The 20,675-nt window shown below is 41.4% G+C and overlaps 1 protein-coding gene across 1 annotated transcript in view; it reads left to right on the forward strand.

Annotated features, from left to right (window-relative positions):
- The window catches only part of PDE5A (phosphodiesterase 5A), a 142,865-nt gene that overhangs the window by 85,045 nt on the left and 37,145 nt on the right, over window positions 1-20,675 (forward strand). Inside the window, exons 10-11 of the mRNA XM_068975114.1 lie at window positions 5,087-5,262; window positions 8,332-8,391. Coding sequence (XP_068831215.1) covers window positions 5,087-5,262; window positions 8,332-8,391 — 236 coding nt within the window. The remainder of the gene's footprint in view (window positions 1-5,086; window positions 5,263-8,331; window positions 8,392-20,675) is intronic.

Genomic DNA, 20,675 nt, shown 5'->3' on the forward strand with positions numbered 1-20,675 from the left:
GAAAAGGGATAGTAAAACGAGATGATGGGCAAACACTAAACAAACATTCAACACAGATAATGAGGGAAATAAGAGAAACAAATGGGAATGAGAAAAGAAATGTAATTATAGATGCAGAAAAAATATTAAAAGATGTTATATAATACACTGTACCAAAAAAGTGATATGTTTTGATGAAACAAATTCTATAAAAATTGGTAATAACTAATACTAAGGAGAGTTTAAAATTTCTCATGAAAGAGTTATATTTTTTAAGTCATTAAAAAAAAAAGAACACTATTACCCAAAGTAAATTCTTACCAAAGCAACCAGAGGACAGGAAAGGATGAAGTAAGGTGAAGTATGAAAAAGGAAATAACAAAATAACTAACAATATGATATGATTGTTAAGTGGAAAAACCCAAGAGAATCAGCTGAAAGAAGCTATCTAAAGCTAGAGTTGCAAAAGTGCCTGGCTTTCAAATTGTTAAAGGAAAATAATTTGTTTACATGGCAAGACAAATTTGTTGGGAAATAATAATGGAAAAAAATCCCATTTTCAACAGTAACAAGGAATAAACTTTGTCAGAAATAGGAACATCTATGTGAGGAAAACTATCAAACTGTACTAGATAACTTGAAAATCTTCAGTACATGAACTGACAAAACATTTCCTGATGATAAGAATTTTTTTTAAGACGTCAAGTTTTTGCAGATTAGGTTTTATTTCAATTTTAATACATGTCCTGATAAGGTTGTTTCTCAAAGGGGAAGGGAGTTCTTAACAAACATAAAATATTCATCTGGAGGATAACATATAAAAAGAATTATTTATAAAATTCTTCTGGAAGGATAGTGTAAAATAATCAGAGTTGATGGATAGAGAATTGCCTTATCAGAAATTAAAATAATGCTGCATAAGTAACAATTAAAAGTATTAAATGTGTGCTCGAAAAGATGGCAAAATTGATGGAACGCAATAGAAAGTCTAAATGCAGACCCAAGCCTGATATAAGTTGTGTTGGTATATAATAGACTATATTTCTGTTTCTAAGATTTTATTGGTTGAAAGACACCATTTTATGTACCTCAAAGAAAGAAAAACATGATTTCTGTTACACCATTACAAGCAATTGATGAGAATGCAAACTGATTTCATAAAATTTAAATGTGAAAAAAGCACATTGTTGAAATAATATGAATTTATTATTTGAGGTGACAATTTAAATTATTAAAGGATGAATAACTAAGTTTCATAAAAATCCAGTAGCAATTTGGGGGGGGGGATTAAGTAGAATTAGAAGATTAAATGTGAGAATGAATCTGTAAATGTGCTAGAGGAAAATATTGGTTTATATGTAGTCTTAAAACAGGGAGCTTCTTTTAAAAGCAAGACACGATAGTTGAAAACTTAAAAGATGACTTACTTGAGAAATTAAATCTTTTCTGCAGCAAAAAACTTCCTAAATTAAGATAATTGGCAAATAAGTGAAAAAAAATTTTTTTTGCAAGGTTGGTCATAAGGGTATAAAAGGGCAGGGCTTGTGTGTATATGTGTTAGTCACGCAGTCATGTCTGACTCTGTGTGACCCCATGGACTGTAACCCGCCAGGCTCCTCTGTCCATGGGATTCTCCAGGCAAGAATACTGGAGTCGGTAACCATTCCCTTCTCCAAGGGATTTTCCTGACCAAGCATCCTATGCAGGTCTCCTGCACTGCAGGCCAGTTCTTTACTGTCTGAGCCACGAGTGTTAACAGTTTTGGCATCTCGCCACGTTGTGTGAGAAAGAAGGCGTGAGACCACAGGCAGAATGTAAGCGTTGACGCCCTGCTCTGCCACAAAGCCAGAAGGAAAGCTGTGGTTGGTAAGAACATCTGACCTCTGGAATTATAGAAAAGGAAACCTCAGTGTGTGATTTGAGAAACTACCCAGTTCCCTTCAGCACAATTTCCAGAGGCCTTCAGTGCCAGCTAGCTCTCAGAGTTGCTGTTGTGAGCATGTGAAATGATGCCTGTACAAGTACTTTCTGAGCTACTAATATTACGTAACACTGATATTTTATTATCTAGCTCTGCTACTTCTCGGTTTTCACCTAATATGTTTTTGAATGTTTTGAATTATACATAGTGATTGATTTTGGCTGAGTGATTTTGTTTTATTTTTGGTTCTGCAATAACTACTTTGTTTTTATGTATAAGTGCTTCTGATTTTATATCACTTGCTGGTAGATGTGGCATTTCAAAGGGCCAGTTTTACATTTCATTACTATACTCTTCATCCACTCTTCCACATCGTTAAGAAATACGTTGTGCAAACTGTCTGTAAATGGGTCCAAGCTTTACATTTTTTCAAAGAACCCTGTTTGTTATAAACCTTTTTCTTCTTCATAGATTTTTTTCCAGCTTAGGTTATTTCTGTTTAATAGAGTTAAATTTTATGAAGGGTGTAAGGAGATCAATGAGATTATCATGAATGCTCTATAAATGTGACTGCTTTCAAAGAAGAATCAAAGTATATTTCTAAAGGGATCACCCGTCCTCTCCCCTTTTCTTATCCTGAGTGTTACTCTGTGTCTGCCTGTCTGTCGAGGCGGGTCATGACACAGACACATGCTCGGTGTTCTGCCCTGAGCTGTGGTCGGCACAGTCAACTCTTGCTGTGTGAATGCTGAATATGCCCTTGTAGTACCTTTCAATTCATGAGGTATGTATTAATACCACTTACTGGGCTTCCTCGGCGGCTCAACAGTAAAGAATCTGCCTGCAATTCAGGAGCCACAGGAGAAGACACGGGTTCGATTCCTGGGTCGGGAAGATCCCTTGGAGTAGGAAATGGCAACCTACTCCAGTATTCTTGCTGGGAGAATCCCATGAACAGAGGAGCCTGGCAAGCCAGACTGAGCCTTGCGATCCATGGGGTTGCAAAGAGTCCGACACGACTGAGCGACTGAACTAAACTGAGCGGCTAAACAACAATGTATTCATTCAAGGACTTGACTGAGGCTTATGATTTGGACTGTTGTCCTGGAAAGAGCTCCTTACCTCGGTCCCAAGCCTAGCAGAATGCCTGATGACCACATCTCAGCCTCACCGGCTTGTCTTTTCCTTTCCATACATGCAGTCAATCTTAGGAAGTGATAAAAAGAAAAATCCTGTTTATGAAAAGTGGCCATCAAGCAGGAGAAAACTTAGTAAAAATTGAAATGCAGTTACATTGTGATATGAAGATAAAGAATGCATGACTCAAGAACATGTGATGAGGGAGATAGCCAGATGCCTTCATAAACAGTTCCATCTTTATAATTTGGGGATTCACAAAGGTTGGAGGACATAACCCTTGTGTTTGCACTGTACATGGTGTGTGGTCTTTTAAAATGATGAATGCTGATTGCCATTTACTCATGGTTTTTACTTGCAGTGTCCAGATTTTAAATTTTTCTTGATAATGGAATAAGTGTTAGAGACCTAACCTCTGCAGTGGTAATACTGATAGATAAGGATGGCTTTACTGTCTAAAATAGAAAAACTCTCACAAACAAAGAGCAAAAGGAGGATACAGATAATTTGTAGTGTTAAAAATAAAGTGCACCCCAATGGTGACTACATGTGCAACCATGCATGATTTCAGACTCTCTGAAATCCTTTTGTGCTCCAGGAAAAATAAGAGATAGCAAAGCACAGTCTTCATGGGAAAGTAATTGGGTCAGAACTGCAGTCTTGCATCCTTTCATTAACTTGGTTAACATTTTTTGAGTCCTGCTGTGTGCCAGGCCTGACTAGCTGAGGAAGTGGAACTGAAAAATAAAACCTCTTAAGCCCAGGATATATACAGTCTAGAAAGAGAGACAGAAGTAAAACTCCCCATGACCCTCCAGGTGATAAGGAGCTAGGAGAGGTGTCTGCCTCCCCTGGGGAAGCGGGAGGCCACTGGGAGCTCCCTGTGAAGGGCATTTAGGGATCTCTTGGGGAACAGGAAAGAGACTGGGGCCAGAGGAAAACTATAGGCAAAGGTGTGGGTGAGCAAGAGGCAGTCAGGAAACCGCTAACAGTCATCAGACAGGTCAAAGGCACAGGGCAGCTGCATGGTGATAATCTGGTCTTTGGGGCTAGGCTGACCTGGGATTTCAATTGTAAACGTAAGCACCCTGGAGCACATGACTTAAGCTTCCTGAGACTCAGTGTCTTCATCTGTAAAGTGGATGTGAGTGCACCTTTCTCAGTGTAAGTCACGCAGACCAGAGTCCACGTGTGTCCTGAAGCGTGGAGCACCGCACCTACTCCGCAGTGGGCACGCGATGGAGGTCTGTGTTACGTGTGTAGAGACAGAAGACCCAGGACATTAGAAACACTGTTCCCCAGAGGTACAAGGTCATCAGACTCCTCGCAGAGACCCCTTGGGATCGGAGCCCCATAGAACCATGAGTTCAATTAAGATTTGACATGGTCTTCCATTTGTATATACTGTGTGTTTGACTTTCTAAGAAAGGCCAGGACTTGGGATGTTAAGTTATGATTTTCTTCAAAGATTAATTCTGCTCTTAGATCTAAGTAAATAGTCACCTCTACGTGCATTTCTTTGCAGTATCAAAAATGATTGGAAACATTCTCCTGGATGCAGAGGTACATGTTTGAAATTTGAGACTGTCTCTGTGAACTGTCTGTTTCCTACATTCTATTTTGTGGATAATTGTGTTTTTTAACTTCTGATTTCTCAGTAAGGAAAGGCGGCCTGGGTGACCCAAAATTCTGATGTGCATCAAAATTGTTCTGTTGGCAAGAGTACAAAAATCCAATTAGTCTCCAAAGGACAAATTGTCTTTGAGGATTCAACTGATATAAAATTCGTGACAGAATCTGAAAGAAAATAGTACTCTAGGATATTTTTTGCACATAGACAACATACATTTAGGATTGTGTGAAATGAGTTTGCGTGTAAATTAACTCAGTTCATTGTTCTAGCGTATATTTGTGAGGATCCGTTTGCATCTGTGGAGATGGCAAGCATTCCTAAGAGAAAAGCCCTAGACCTTTGGGGGTCTGTGTTAAAGTCAGTGCATGTTGTGATTATGAATAGTAACATTTGTTCAATTTCTTGGATTATTATAGGGGTTTGCCAACTTGTTAATAAGATGGAGGAAACCACTGGCAAAGTTAAGCCTTTCAACCGAAACGATGAACAGTTTCTGGAAGCTTTCGTCATCTTTTGCGGCTTGGGGATCCAGAACACGCAGATGTACGAAGCCGTAGAGAGAGCCATGGCCAAGCAAATGGTCACGTTAGAGGTGGGCTGCCCCGCAGGACGCCCCAGGCTCCCGAGCGCACTCCCGGCCGACCCCTCCCGTGGCAGCGCTCGGTGGCTGTCACATCTCGGCGACCGTACGAGAACCATGTGCTTCCTCTCTCCTCACTTAAACAGCTGAGGAAACGGAGGCCCAGCATACTTTAGAAATTTGTCGAAGGTCATACGACCATAGCAAAGCTCAGGGTCCGGGTCCCTTCCGTCCTCCGCTTTCTCAGCCGAAAGCTTTCCTTGGACCTTAGTGACGAGCTGCTCACACTGATGCTAGTCCCCTGCGCCCTGTCCTTTCTCCATTGCCTGAGCCTCCCCGTGTCTTCTCATGAGCAGCTCTAGTCACACACCAAAAAAACAAAACCAGATATCCCAAGCACTCAGAATCAAAAATGAGGAAGAGGGAAAACTCTTCCAAGTTACAGATTTGTGGATCTTGAGAAAATTCTGATTCAGTAAGTCCTAGGTGGAGGCTGAAAATCTGTGTTACTACCAGCCCCCTTTGCCCCCCGCCAGGTGATTCTGAGTGTGAACTACTGGCCTGGGGACTGGCTTCAAACAAGACTCCCTCCCAAGCAGGATGCGCCTACCCACCTGCGCCAGCCATCTCCGGATGTGCCTCACCGACTGCCTGAAAACACTCACTGTGTATAAGATGGAAATTTCTTACATCATAGACCAGTCCTGGGAATTAGACTTCAGAAAGGGCATTCTTTAGTCATTCATACACTGGTGTGAAATATATTTTAGTGTTTGCCTACTCTTAGCCAGCAGAGATCAGTAGGAATCAATGTTTGAGTTATGGATTGTAACTTTTCCTCCAGCCCCTAATAAATAAGAGCTAGAAAGATGTATAAGTCAAGATTTACCAGTAACCAAGATGGTGTACTTTCTAATGTGAATATAAAACTCTAAATAGTTTTAGTAAAGTACTATATAAGAGACTTTGGATTAGAAGTCAGTAGAAATCTGTTTCAAATACACACACACACAAGTATACATATATTTTAAATTAAATGTATGTGTACATATACATATATACAATTTTTAATACAATTTTTTACTGTTTCCATGACTGTACTGAAGAATTGACTCTAAGCCAGCTATCAATTAGCAATTAATCTCTTTTTAAACATACTCCCTATTTGGAAAATTTCAAACATAATGCTGAAGTAGAGAGGATAGCTAAGGAGCCCCCATGTCTTCATTAGCTGTCCTCAGTTGACCTGTGGCTACTATCATTCCATCCACACTCTTGCCCGCTTCTCTGTGCTCTTCTTCCTTATTAATCCATTGATTACTTTGAAATAAATCCCAGAGATAATTTTGTTCAAAATTTATGAGTATTTTCCTCATTGAGATTTGTTTCTATTTTTACACTATAGTTTTATCTCAGTTAAAAATGAGTACTTCTGCTTTCACTTAGTATATCCATTTTCCAATTTCAACTCATTATAGGAAATCATATCTGTGATCACAGATTTAACCTTGGAAAAATTTTCTCCCAAGGCGCTGGGTAAAACCTAGGGACATAAGTCCCTTGTGTTTTCTTATGACAGGGAATTAGTTTCACCCAGAAGACATCAGTATAATGACAGTAAAACAACAGTCAATAGCTGACCTTTATCAAGTGCTTACTCTGTGTTCTCACTTGTATCAGCAAAAGCTAATCCTCACAACCCTATGAGTATGGTGCTATTTTTATCTTCAGTGCGTGGTAAAATGAATTTTTTAAACTTAGCGTGTCGTGTCATTCCTTTATTCATTTATCCGTGTTGCATCGCATCGGCTTATATTAGACTTGTTCAGGGTCACCGTCTTAGCCTTCCTCTACAGACCACCTCCCTGGTGTCAACGGCAGGTTAGCTGTGACCTGTCAGTTTCACTCACGGCAGCGGGAAACAGCAGTTCTGCGGTTCCTTAGGTTTCCTAGTGATTAATGCGTCAAACAGTAAGACAAGTCACACGCATTACCATAGTGTAATATTCTGAATCACAATATATAGACATACTTACCATCTGGCTTTAGATTTTTAATTGCTTACAATTTTAAAGACTAGTTCAAGGAAAACTGGTTTGGGCCACTGAATTACTTGACTCGCCGTTTAAAATGAGGTACCTTTTTATCACTGACCCTAAAACTTTAAGAGATTTTAGTAAATCTGTGTTAACTCTGTCAAAAGTGAACTTTTAAAAATATTTAATATGATAGACAATTTAACTATCCTGATTTAGAAGAACATCTAAAATATCCCATCATTTGGAGTTATCGGTTTTGAAAATGGGAATTAATGAGTCACATGCTAAGTTATAGGAAGATAGTAAATCTGCCTTACTATCTTCTTGTAACTCCAATAGGATGGTGAAAAGTGTATGAGATTAGGAGATGAAAGCTGGGTCCCAGGCCCTCTACTCACTGGGTGAGCTCACAGCCAAGTGATGAGAATCCCTGAGCCTAGGTGTCCTCTGCTGTTAACAGATGGATTTATAGGCCACTTCTGCTCTTCTCAGTTCTTGAATCCTGTGAGTGGAAAAGTATCCTTGAATCTGTGTGACATTTATCTCTCTGCTACGCAGTTTTTCCTTATGAATTCTACAGTGGTTACAGGCCTCATCTGAGAGCCACTTCCAGACTGCTTTCTTCCTAAATATCAACATTAAAATGTCAGCTTATGCAGAAGTCTTTTATCTTGATTCAGTACACCCGTAAAATAACTAAAGTCAGTATGTTTGTTTAAGAAAAGCAACACAGAATTTTCTGCCAAGTTTGAGCTAATAGTGTGACTTATAAATAATGTGTTTGTTGTATCAATGTTGTCATGGGAAAAGTGACAGTTTTCTTTGAACACAGAGAGTGTAACTTTCCGTTTCCATAAGAAGCATTTGAATAAAAATCTGAGATTTTCTCTCTGCTGAAGAAAGCAGCAAAGAAGATACAATGTTTTGAGGAGTCTAGATACCTCTGCAGGAAGGCTTAGGAGAATCCCAGGCTTGAAGTCGTGGTCTGTGTTGGGTGTTCCTCTCTTGTATAACATGCATTCCTTCTGTTCTCACCCCGTAGGTTCTGTCTTATCATGCTTCAGCTGCAGAGGAAGAAACCAGAGAGCTGCAGTCCTTAGCGGTAATCCTCCTCCTCCTCCTTTGTAGAAATGGCTAACCAGAGGTACCTAATTAAGACATAGATATGCGTCTCTCAGGGCAGCTGCTGCTGCGGGTAGTGGTCCCCTAGACTTTTAATTAAATGTAGTAAATATTTATATGGACATTTATAAAAAAGATTGAATCAAACCTATTTTCTTGCAAGGCTAGAAATTCACTGATAACACAGAGCAAATGATAACATTGTATTGATTTTGTAGCACATTAAATGATTCTGATATTTTCCCAATAATTGTTATAATCTTTACATCTTTCTTAAGCCAAAATTAAATTTAGTTTATGGTTCCTGAGGAAGTGTGGACAGGGGATTGCAAGGTGGTTGTGTGGTTCGAGTACTAACAACAAAGATTTTATAGCTTGTTACTGTTAACGTACTCTGCATTATTAGAAATGGAGAATGGTTTTAATTTCAAACCATATGGCTTGCAGAATGTTATTTGAAATTGGGTTCAAATAAGGTCAATTCCTGAATTGTTGCAAAGTTCTTATTTAGGTTGCTAGGAGAGAAAAGCACATTGATGGGTCAGAAGATTGTCTTGAGTTTGGGGATTGATTGAGATTGCCTTGGTTGAGGTTAATGGAAATTTGAAGCACTTAGACACTGATGACCAAGCCTGCCTTGTGAGTTTACAGTCACGTGAGACAACATAAAGTGTATGTGAGATGTCATGGGAGCGAGGGACCAATGAGAGGATCACTGAGGCCACTGAGATTCCTTCTCTTTGTCATCATCATATGGCTTGCCAAATGGTCGCGCTCCATGCCCTCACATACGTTTCCTCATGTAAACTGCACAAGCTGTGCTACGGACGCCCCACTGAAGCCTACGGACACCACACTGAAGCCTACGGACTTGCTCTGGGTTGCACCGGCAGGAAGTGAAGAGTCAGGATAGACACTCGCACTGTCTGTCTCCAGAGCGCTGCTCATTAGCGCTGTCCTGTCTGTGATGAGCTTTAGGGAGGGAGGAGTTTAAAGATGATTCAGACGTTCTGGCCTTGGCAGTTCAAAGAATGATCACCCCCTTCATTAACCAAAGTGGAAATATTAAAAAGGAAAAGACAGATTTGATGCAGAACATGGTAAGTTTGAGATGCAGGTGGAACAACCAGATAGACATCTTGCACACTGGGAAGGGCAGGGAACTAGAGGCGGCAATTTGGAGGTTAAACAATGGGGCTTGGGGGGTGGAGTCCCATGATAGTGAAATGATAGGATCGGAGAAGGAAATGGCAACCCAGTGTTCTTGCCTGGAGAATCCCAGGGACGGGGGAGCCTGGTGGGCTGCCGTTATGGGGTCGCACAGAGTCGGACACGACTGAAGCGACTCAGCAGCAGCAGGGATGGAGCAGGTGCAGGAGAATGCGGAAAGGCGAGCAGGTGCGGGAGAATGCGGAAAGACGTGCGAGGCTGAGGGCAGAGCTGTGTAGATATACGTTCAGGTGGAAGCTGTAGGAAAAGAAACCAGCTAAGGCAGAGACATGGTAGTTAGACAGGGAGGCAGACTTAGGCTAGGGCAGGCAAACAGAACAGCTTTTTAAGGAAGGAGATCCCATCAGTTGTTACAGGAAGGTTGAGAGATAGGACTGAGAAAAGGCTGCTGGATTCAGTGATTAGGTGATGGTGGAGGAGGCAGCTTCAGGAGTGAAAATGCAAAAGGTGAGACTAGATGGTGAGAAAGTGGAGGAAATGAGTAGTAGTTTTAAAAGTATGTTTTGTATGAAAGAATGAAATAGCTAGGAAGGGTGTTGGCTGCATCATGTCAAGTTTTTTATTGTTTTGTTTTGTGCTTGTGAGCAATTTGCTCACAAGCAGGAGAGGCAACATGTTTGTGGACAAAGGGGCAAGGTCCAAGGTGAGCATGAGCCTAAGAATGTAGGACGGTGACAGAGGTCTGGACCTTGAAGTGGTCTAAGCATTACAGAGACATTTCTTTGGCCAAGACCAGAGAAGAGGGGTGATAATGATAGCTACACTTACTCTGTTAGACACTCAGTCGTGTCTGACTCTTTGCGACCCCACGGACTGTAGCCCACCAGGCTCCTCTGTCCATGGAATTCTCCAGGCAAGAATACTGGAGTGGGTTACCACTCTCTTCTCCAGGGAATCTTCCCAACCCAGGGATCGAACATGGGTCTCCTGCCTTGCAGGAAGATTCTTTACCATCTGAGCCCCCAGGGAAGCCTCACACTTACTGAGCGCTTACCATATACCTGGTGTGTTTGAAGTTCTTTGTGTATGTTAAGTGTATTAAGTCCACAGCTACCCTATAAGGTCAGTATTAGCATTTTGAAAACGGAATCTGAGGTTGAGTTTAGACTGCACTACTCAGGATCTCCCAGGTTGTGAGTAGGTACCAGGACAGACAGTCCAGACCCAAAGCACACACATCATTGCACAGCCCTGGAGAGAATGAGCTAGGAAAGGAAGGAGGGTCCAGACTTGTAGGTTCTTGATTAAATCACTGAGTATGAAGCTGAGTCATCTGCCAAGAACAGTTGAAGGAACTTTTGGATGATTTCATCTGAAAGGTTAAGCTTCTCTGGGGGTTAGCCTCATTCGAATTGGCTATATTTCTTTTGCTTATGATGATGTTTGAAGAAATGAGCTGTTTTTCAATTATTTACAAAGGTTTAAAAGTTTAAAGTATCTCTCACATCAGGCTTAATTGCCCATTTGTCTAATCCTCCTAGAGTGCTAGAGTTTTGCACTAACTGCATACTGTGAGCAGGAAATGATCACATGGAGACAAACATTTTGAAGTGCTTGCAAGCTCTGTGGGATTAATATTACTGCAAAATGAGGCTAGGTTACATTCTTCCATATGTTGTTTTAGATAAATAAAAACTAGCAAAGATAATAATTTAAAAAATTCATTAGGATATTAAATTTTGCTTTTTACTTTGAAAATGGCATATTCTTTCAGAAAAATATGAAAATTATTTTCTCAATCATGTTTATAATTTTGGCAAGAGGAAAACACTTTGGAAAAACTGAGCATTGTTGTCTTGAAGTATTGTTCAAAACCATCTGTTGTTCCATTTGGAAAAGAGATTTCTGGCAGCTGCATTGAGAAATTTAGGATAACGTAGGTCAGATAATTCATTTAAATTGGTTGAAATTCAGAAAATGATTTCAACTCTGTTTTCTATCAGCCTAATAAAAATTCCTTTGCAGCCCCAACTACACAGGTGCCTGCATCATCCAGCAATTACCAGAATTGCTATCTTAGTCACATGTCTAATGGTTCATCTCAATTTAAAACCTAAAATAATTGAAAAGCTGTCAAAGGCTTAATTTTTATTTTTAGAAATGCATTCTTGAGATAGTATGCTTAAGTACACTACATATTTCTGTGCTCAGAAAAGTTCTCATTATAGCAGAAAGTATAACAAAGTTGATAGGAAATTCAGAATCCCTTTTTTCCCCTTGCTTTACTTGACATTTTTGTCCTATTTGTAATCTTATTTTTTGTTGGCTTAAAATTTGGTGTAGCAGAAATAGGGCCTTAGACAAGCATTGTGTCATATGCCCTTTAATGATCTTTGGTCACAAGTTTTGAGATAAAAATAAAAGGACCCCAGTTGACCTGGCTATGATCATTAGAAAGTCATAGTTAAGCTATCAGAATGAAATAGTGTCTATTACAAGTAGCTGCATATCTGATTGGTCGGTTGCCTTTCCTGCCTTCCCTTGCTAGAATCACAGTGAATAAATATCTATCAGAGCTCAGTCGCTTAGATGTGCTTCTCAGTTTTGTCATGGAGTCGGTGCTGATTCAGTTCCAGTCCCTATGGCTTGCTCTCTTGTACAGCAATTTCTTTCATCACAGACATTGTATCTAAAAGCAAACAGACCCTGTTGTGATCCTGTATCAAAATAGTGAGAGAGGAAGAAACTACCCACTCAGGCAGGATGTCCTAGGACAGCATTTATACCTCATCCTGACCTTACCCTTTCAGTAACTTCACATGAACCCCCTTGATCAGGCATGTCTGTGACTGCTGCAGGTAACAGCAGTGAGGGGCAAAACCAGACGCCTGATTCAAATCTCTTACTGCCGAAGGCAGTGGTAGAGGACAGAGCCAGTTCCTTATGTCAAGATGCTCATCACATTCCTTCTTTGGGATTTCTTTGGGAGAAATCTCTATGGATAATCAAATTTTACAAATGGAAAAATTTGAGCAGATAATAATGAAGAAGAGTTGACCCTATGAGCTTGATAACCAGTGTCACTGAACCGTAGTATAGTAACAAGGCATCCAGTGAGGCACCTACTTCCTCACGAAGTGCTACAAGTGTTTTTGAACAGTTTGGGTCCTTTCACTTCCTCTACACGGTCAGTTGCTGCATTCGTTTTTATAGATGTCTGTAACACGAATTGGGCTGTGTGTCTTCCACATTGCCAGATCTAATAGATTGTTTGACTCTTCCTACTTTCATTTGATGAGTGGATTAATTCCAGTGGCAGTCTTAGCTCCAAAGTATGGTGGCACTGTTCCTGAGCTTCTTATGTACCAACTGGGTGTTGGCCAGATCTGTGTATTAGTCCCAGTTGCGGTCCTACATTTTCTCTGAAGTTTTACTTATCAGCAGGAATGGGCTTTATTGGAATCTTGACATGGTCATGTGCCTTCTTTACATGGTTTTGAAAAATTAATTTTTTAAGGTTTTTTTTACAGTCTGTGCCTCTCCCATATTGCGATTTAAAGGAATCCATTTATATAATGTTAAAAGGAAGGAGAAATCAGAAAATACATTGATAGAGTAATTGGAGAAAATACACTAATCCGGTCCTGCTGTGTCTTACTCCCTTCTTCATTCTCTTTAAGATGTGGTTCCACGTGCTGAGTTGGGATATTCACCCCTTTTTGTATTAGTAATGTTTCTTTCTCATTTGTATTTGAATCTTCTTGGGAAAGATGTAGTCTAACAGCTTTATACACTAATTGTGTGGGGCTTTTTCTTTAGGAACACATTTTCTGAACATGAGGAAGACATTAAACGTCTGTAAGGTGTAGTGTGATGGCTATAATGTGGCTTTGTTCAAAGACCTGAACCCAAACAGCTGTGTAAAGAAGAAATGCCCCAAGGCGTGAGACAGTGGCCAGAGACTGATGAGGAGAACTTCCAATACCCGACGAGGCGTCTCTCCTTGTAGCTACCAGTAAACATGTCAGATATCTTAATTTCATTCCTGTAAATAACTTCCTTAAATAATGTATTATTGAGGAAAATCTCTTTTCCTCTTTACATTTATATTGAATAAACATCAAGGAGGAATGTAACAAAATGCCTTCATAAAACACTGAAGCTAATTGGAAGAATTTGACAGTTTATGGAAGATCAAACTCAGTAGCCGCCCTTCTTTTCAGAGTTATTATGATAAATAACTTTCTGAATAAGGAGCCTGTTCCTAACAGTTGGCTGTTAGGAGTTTCTCTGAGTTTTGTTTTACGTCCTGATATTTGATACGTCAGACCTAAGGCAGGCCGAGTGGCTCTGACTATAGTGTGACCTTTTTTGTCTGAAGCTTGTACAGTTGAGCACATTGTGAAGCCACACGTCTGTATTTTCTTCTGAGGTTGCCAGAGACTTTGCCACAGGCTAAATATAACCTTTATTCATGAGCATCCACCAAAAATATGAAACTCAATAATTTTTAAATGACTCTTGTATTTACCTTACCCAAGTGTATTCTTATTTTCCTTGAGCATGTGCTTTATGGACTTCAAGGAGACTATGCCCTTTTAAAGTGCATTCTTTCCTATGAAGTGTCTTCTCCATGGTTGTGTAAAAGGGTCTCCAGGGTGTCTCCTTCTGTTGTGTAAATACTTATTTCATAACAAGTGGTAGTTGAATAAGAGAAGGGCTGTCGGGTGTCTTAAGTAAGGTACTGATAAAGCTCAGGAATGATTGTCCCTGACTTTATAAAGATAGGTGACTTTATTAGTCAGGGTTCTCCAGAGACAGAACCAGTAGATTCTGTATGTACTTGAGAGACATTCTTAGGAATTGACTCATGTGATGACGGGAGCAGGGACGTCTGGCAGTCTGCTGTCTCCAAGCTCGAGACCCAGGAAGCCCCTGGTGTCGTCTGGTGTGGTCTCAGGGTGCAAGAACAGGGCAGGCGGATGGCAGAAATACTGGTCCAAAAACCGGAGAAGGTACGGGATGGCCTCACTCCAGCAGGGTGGGAGGCAACAAAAAGGGGCGAATTCCTTCTTTTCCCACCTTAGGTTCTGTGCAGGCCCTCCGTGGCCTGGGTGGTACCCACCCACCCTGGAGAGTACAGTTTGCCCTGCTGAGTCCACTGATTCAAATGCTCGTCTCCTCCAGGGACACTGTCACAGACACACACAGAAGTGTTTAATTTGGGCGCCCTGTGGCCAGTCAGAATTAACTATTCGAAATGACTTTAAAACAGTAAATGTGTACTTAAGTTCTCCATCACTGTGTTGTTAGCGATCACTCATGGAAACTATCAGCATACTTAACGTTGTTGTTACTTAAAAATCTGTGTATTTCAATTATTTATGTATCTGTCTTCTCCATCAGACTGTTAGTCCTTGAGTCCTATTTTAATAATAATAATAGAAATAGCTACTGTTTAGTGATTGCTTAACAGGAACCTGGTTTACAAGCTTTGTTGAATGACTGATTCTGGAAAATTCAGGCTTTTAGAAAGTCCGTAATCTAGCATGGAATAACACAGTTCATAATCCGTCAAAGCATTCAACAAGATTATACTTTCTTTTTTCTTAAAATGATTATGAAGCTAGAAATAATTTAATAGTTGAATAAAACCGCCTGCTAACTGGTCACAGAGCTGGTCATGGTGAGGGGTGCTGAGATACATTTTCATTGCCAGCTTTCATTTTCATGAATATAGCATGATGGTTAAGAACGTGAGTCTAGAGAGAAAGGTCTGGGTGCAGATTCCACCTCTGTGATGCCAGGCAAATCTGTGCCTCTGTTTCTCTATGCCTCGGTTTCTTCGTCTGTAAAAAGAGGATAATAAAGGAACTTCCTTCAGAGAGTTGGAGTGCCCAGAGTTCCTGGTACAGATGCCCCCTCCACATACCCGTTATGTACCAGTTACTGTTAGTAGTGGTGACACTGGGAGGGAAATCAGTTCTAATACAGGAGAAGCAACGTTGAAGCCTTCATCTTCCCTGTCATGTTCCAAGTCTTTTTGCTTAAGCTGTTCTAATTATACTCACCCAGGAAAGTTGTTGGAGGTTGGCGGGAACTGAAAGTGCCTGCTGAACTGAGCAGGTATCTTTAAATGAGGCAGGCAGCCCCATATAAGCAGTGGATCATTTCACTGTAAGGTAACTTATGGGGTGGGATCAGATGAGCAACAGTTTGGAAGCATCCAGTGCTGCACTCCACACCACGGGGCCCCATTGGGACAGTTTTATAGCGTCCCTGGGGTTTGGGGGAGGTGCTTGGAAGCAGGGAGTGCATTCCTAAGCCAAGATTTATGCATGGGTCACTAGTCTTACAGGTACCGGGAATGTGTTAAGGAAGGCCTTCACCATTGTTTGGAGCTAGCAGGGCAGCGAGGCCACCTGGACCTGAATGATACTTATTAACTACAAAGCCCTGGACAGAAGAATTAGTTACTACATAGTACAGTCCTGGGCAGGGTCAGTGGGAGGTCAACATGGGCCCACGATGGTGTCAGTTGTGCTAACTGGTATATAAAAGTATACACTCGTTTTCTAATTAGCCAAAGAACAAAACAGGTAGGTGGAAAACTTACTGGAAGAAAAAAGCACCGTATGTTCTAAGAGAAATGTAAACCTTTGGTTTATGAATTATATATAACCAATTCTCTACTTGAGGGAAGTCATCTTGAGTTGACCATGTTAAGTAACTTCCTACGAGAGCTGCTAAAAAGCAGAACACTTTTGGTAATTGTTTTCCCATCCTGAGTTTCCAGTGTTCTTGCAAGTGGATGAATCAAACTTTATTGCCACTTACACTGAGTTTTTAAAATTATAATGTGAAGTATTCATTGTGCAAATGAAAGAAGGAAGTCAGCAATAAATAAAGATTTTCAAAAGTAAATAAAGTGAATACTTGAACTGTCAGAGAAGGCAGTCTACAGTTCGTCTGTTGTGTCTGACATAGCAGGGTTCATTACCAATTTTAATGTTTGTATTATAGCTCTTTACCAAATTACATTATTGTTAAATATTATTAAATATTGTATTAAAATATTATTAAATATTGTGTTTAAATATTAAATATTGATGAATTGATTAGGTGCTTGATGATCACAAATTTTTTATTTATACATTCATATTTATCTGTTTTATGTGAGTATTATGTTAGGTGTTCCAGATATAACAATGAATAATCAATCTCTTGCCCTCTTGAGATTTAAAGAATAGTGAGGAACTAAAATGTGTAACATAATTGTATAATATTATGTAATTATAATCAGGAAGAAAGGTGCCATGACTGTAAAATATAGGCATGTGAAATTATACTGTAGAGACGCTTCCAGCGTGAAGGACCACACCTTCTCAACATCTCAGTTTCATTCCTGGTGCCTCAGCCACCCCTCATCAGTGCTCCAATGTTCATCTAAGAGGTGTGGCAAGTCTGATTTCATCCTGTACCATAATTCAGCAACCTGCAGGATAAGATTGAGTGTGGATTTCGGCTCTATTAGTGCTTCAACAGGTAGAATGTTTTAGGAAGGCCATAAAAACTCTTTACTTTTCTGATCATGATTTGGCCTCACAATTTCTAGTCCAGAGCTTCTCCTTCCTTCCTGTTATCCTCCCACAGCAGCTGGAAGCAGCGTTCCACGACTGTATGATACGTCAGCCATCACGGGTCCTCAAGAAGGATCTCCTTCTTTATAACTGCAAGTGACGACCTCAGTGGCTGTTACATGCTACTGGTTATTAATAACCACTCTAATGCAGCAGTTCTCCAGCACTCACCAGCACCACCTGGAAGTTTCACTGTGATACAGGTGGCTGAGCTCCGCTCCCAGAGTTTCTGATCGAGTAGCTCTGTGTGGCTGGTGGCTGTTCAGTCACCAAGTCGGGTCCGACTCTTTGCAGCCCTGTAGGCTGTAGCCTGCCAGGCTTCCCTGCCCTTCACTGTCTGTGTTCTGTTCTACAGTCCAGGAGTTTGCATTTTCAGCAAGTTCTCAGAGGCCACTGCAGACACCGAAACCAAACTTCGGGAGGTGCTGCTCTAACGGAAACTTGGTTCTCTTCTGCCTTCAAGTCCAAGAGAGCTCTCTGACCCAGACGCCTCACCCTGAGAACCTGCTGCCCACCGACACTTTGCCCAGAGAGCACCATTGGGACTCAGCTGCAGATAACAGAAGCTCCTTTCACTGTTTAAAGCAGAAAATAATTAAGTGCTTTCACAGAATTGGAGAGGGTGGCTGGATGACCTCAGGAATTAGTCCTACAACAGAACTGTAGTTTGGCTCAGTGTGGGAACTCCCATGGAAGCCAGAATCAAAAACCCATTAATAGCACTTCCTTTCAGAGGCAGCCAGGGTGGCACGGTTTGGGAGTCAGAAAGCTTCTGCTGGAACTGCAGCCTCCACAGCTTTGGACACCCTCTGGAACCACATTTCAGGAACATGGGTTCCTCATGTGTTAGTTTGAAATCCAGGTCTCCCTCAAGTATACCTCACAGGAGAAACCAAATTCCATCTGGAACCCTAGATGAGAGGGAGTCCAGGAAATAAATTTTTGAGCTTTCTTGACTCTTAGGAAAACAAAGGCTCGCTCGGAAAAGGTGGATGTAGATATTGTGTTAATAGAGTCTTGCTACAGGGTCTACCACAGAATGTTCTTGGGTGCAGCTGAGACATACAAAAACGGGAAAGGACTAGCTATATGATGACGTGAGGGCTGTATTCCAGGCAGAGGAGGGGAAACAAGGATACCCAGAAGTGAGTATTAATTAACCTTGAAAACAAATGGCCACAATGCAGACACCTCCCTACCCCTACATGTAAAAAACAACAACAACAACAGCACACACACACAGAGATGGCAGTTTCTGAAAACTCAATTTTCCATTTAGGGTGTTACTGCAGTAAGTATAGAGGCCCCTGTGTAACCAGTCTCACCCTCCTCTGCTCTCATGGTGGAGGCTAGGATCCTGTATTTAAGCCTTCTTGGAGGAGGAATGTCTCCTCTCTCCCGTGTGAGGAGTCAAGCATGAAAAGCATAGTATAACCATAACAGGTAGGGTGCACCATCTATCTAAATGGATAGAGAATTGGAGACAGAGCCTGGACCTATACAAGAATGTCACTGGCAAGATTTACATGCCACTCACAGGGTGGCCTTGGGTTCCAAAGTGAAAAGGCAGTAAGAAATCCTAGTTGTGTGGTCGCAGAGAGAAATTAAACCTTAGTGATGATCTGATCCAACCCCCTCATTTTACAGGTGAGAAAATAGGCAAAGGTTGTATGTCTTGTTGAGGGTGACAAAGTCAGTGGGACATCGGGACCAGAGCCCCTAACAGCAAACATGGCTTCACCATGTGCTTCACCTTGCTTTCAGATTTCTCTTTTTATGATCATTACCAGTTCAGTCACTCAGCTGTGTCCTACTCTCTGCAGCCCCATGGACTGCAGCACGCCAGGCCTCCCTGTCCATCACCAGCTCCTGGAGTTCACCCAAACTCACGTCCATCGAGTCAGTGATGCCATCCAGCCGTCTCATCCTTGGTTGTCCCCTTCTCCTCTCGCCTTCAGTCTTTCCCAGCATCAGGGTCTTTTCACATAAGTCAGCTTTTCACATCATTATGCCAAAATGCAAATGTGGTGGCTGATCTGGGATGTTGCTGGTTCACGATCAGTCTATTATGTAGTTCCTTATCAGTCAGATGGTGTTCACAATGACTGTTTTGGTTTTAATATTTGTTTTATTTTGCTGCGTTGGGCCTTAGTCGTGGCCTTGTGAACCTTTCGTATACAGGCTCCGTAGCTGTGGTGCACAGGCTTTAGTTGCACGTGAGAGCTTAAGTTTCCTGAACAGGGATCAAACCCGAGTTCCCTGCATTGGAAGGCAGGTTTTTGGCCACTCGACCACCAGGGAAGCACCTTTAAATTAGGTGTGTGTGTTTATGGCTGGGCTGGGCCTCACTGCCGCGAGCCGGCTCTCTCCATTGCAGTGCCCGGGGCTGCTCCCTGCAGTGGCGCTCTTGTGGAGCGCTGGCTGGGGCGCCGGGCTCAGTGGCTGGGGCGCGCCGGGCTCAGCTGCCTCGTGGCCTGTGGAATCCTCTCGGATCAGGACCAAACCCGTGTCTTCTGCCCTGGCAGACAATTCCTAAGCGCTGGACCACCAGGGTCGTCCAGAACAACTGGTTCTGACTAAAGACCACTGAGCAATGTGTCCAGTTTCACCCTTAGTGAATTTCACTTCCAGAGCTGTTTGTCTTTGTTTTTAATTTTTGCAAGAATGGTGAAAAGGGATCAAGGCCTTAGGAAAAGGAGTCATAATAAAAAAGGGACTTAAATGAATTTCCTCTAAAGAGTCACATGAAGAATAGTTTCTTTATTAATAGTTGATTACTAGTTTATTAGTTTGAGTGGCAGATGTAATTAAAGGACTCAGAAGAAAAGTGACATTATATTAGCAAACTGTTTGCCAGGTTAAATATTTTATCCAAGGAGCTTTGTATATATATATATTTTTACATTTGGTATTTGGTTAATTTGACATGGATTACAATGCCTGGAGAATCCCAGGGACAGGGGAGCCTGGTGGGCTGCCGTCTATGGGGTCGCACAGAGTCGGACACAACTGAAGCAACTCAGCAGCAGCAGCAGCAGCAGAATGCCAACTCTAGAAAGGCTTAACTCTATTCAAATTAAGCAGGCAAATATCTAATTGTTTTTCCCTAAGAATTCACAAGCATTGTGCGCTCACGTGGGAGAATAGCAGTGTGGAATAGTGTTGTTCAGTCACTCAGCCTTGTCCTACTCTTTTGCAATCCTGTGGATTATAGCCCACCGGGCTCCTCTTGTCCATGGGATTTTCCAGACAAGAATACTTGAGTGGGTTGCCATTCCCTTCTCCAGGGGACTTTCCCAGTCCAGGGATCAAACCCGTGTCTCCTGCACTGCAGGCAGATTCTTTATCTCTGAGTTACCAGGGAAGACCTTTGAACAGTGTTAGGTGGTATCATAGTTCCAGAAGTTTTGAACTGGGTTATTCAGTCATAATACATATATATATATCTATAGCA

The sequence above is a fragment of the Capricornis sumatraensis genome, chromosome 7 (genome assembly GCF_032405125.1).
Source record: "Capricornis sumatraensis isolate serow.1 chromosome 7, serow.2, whole genome shotgun sequence".
NCBI lineage: Eukaryota > Metazoa > Chordata > Mammalia > Artiodactyla > Bovidae > Capricornis > Capricornis sumatraensis.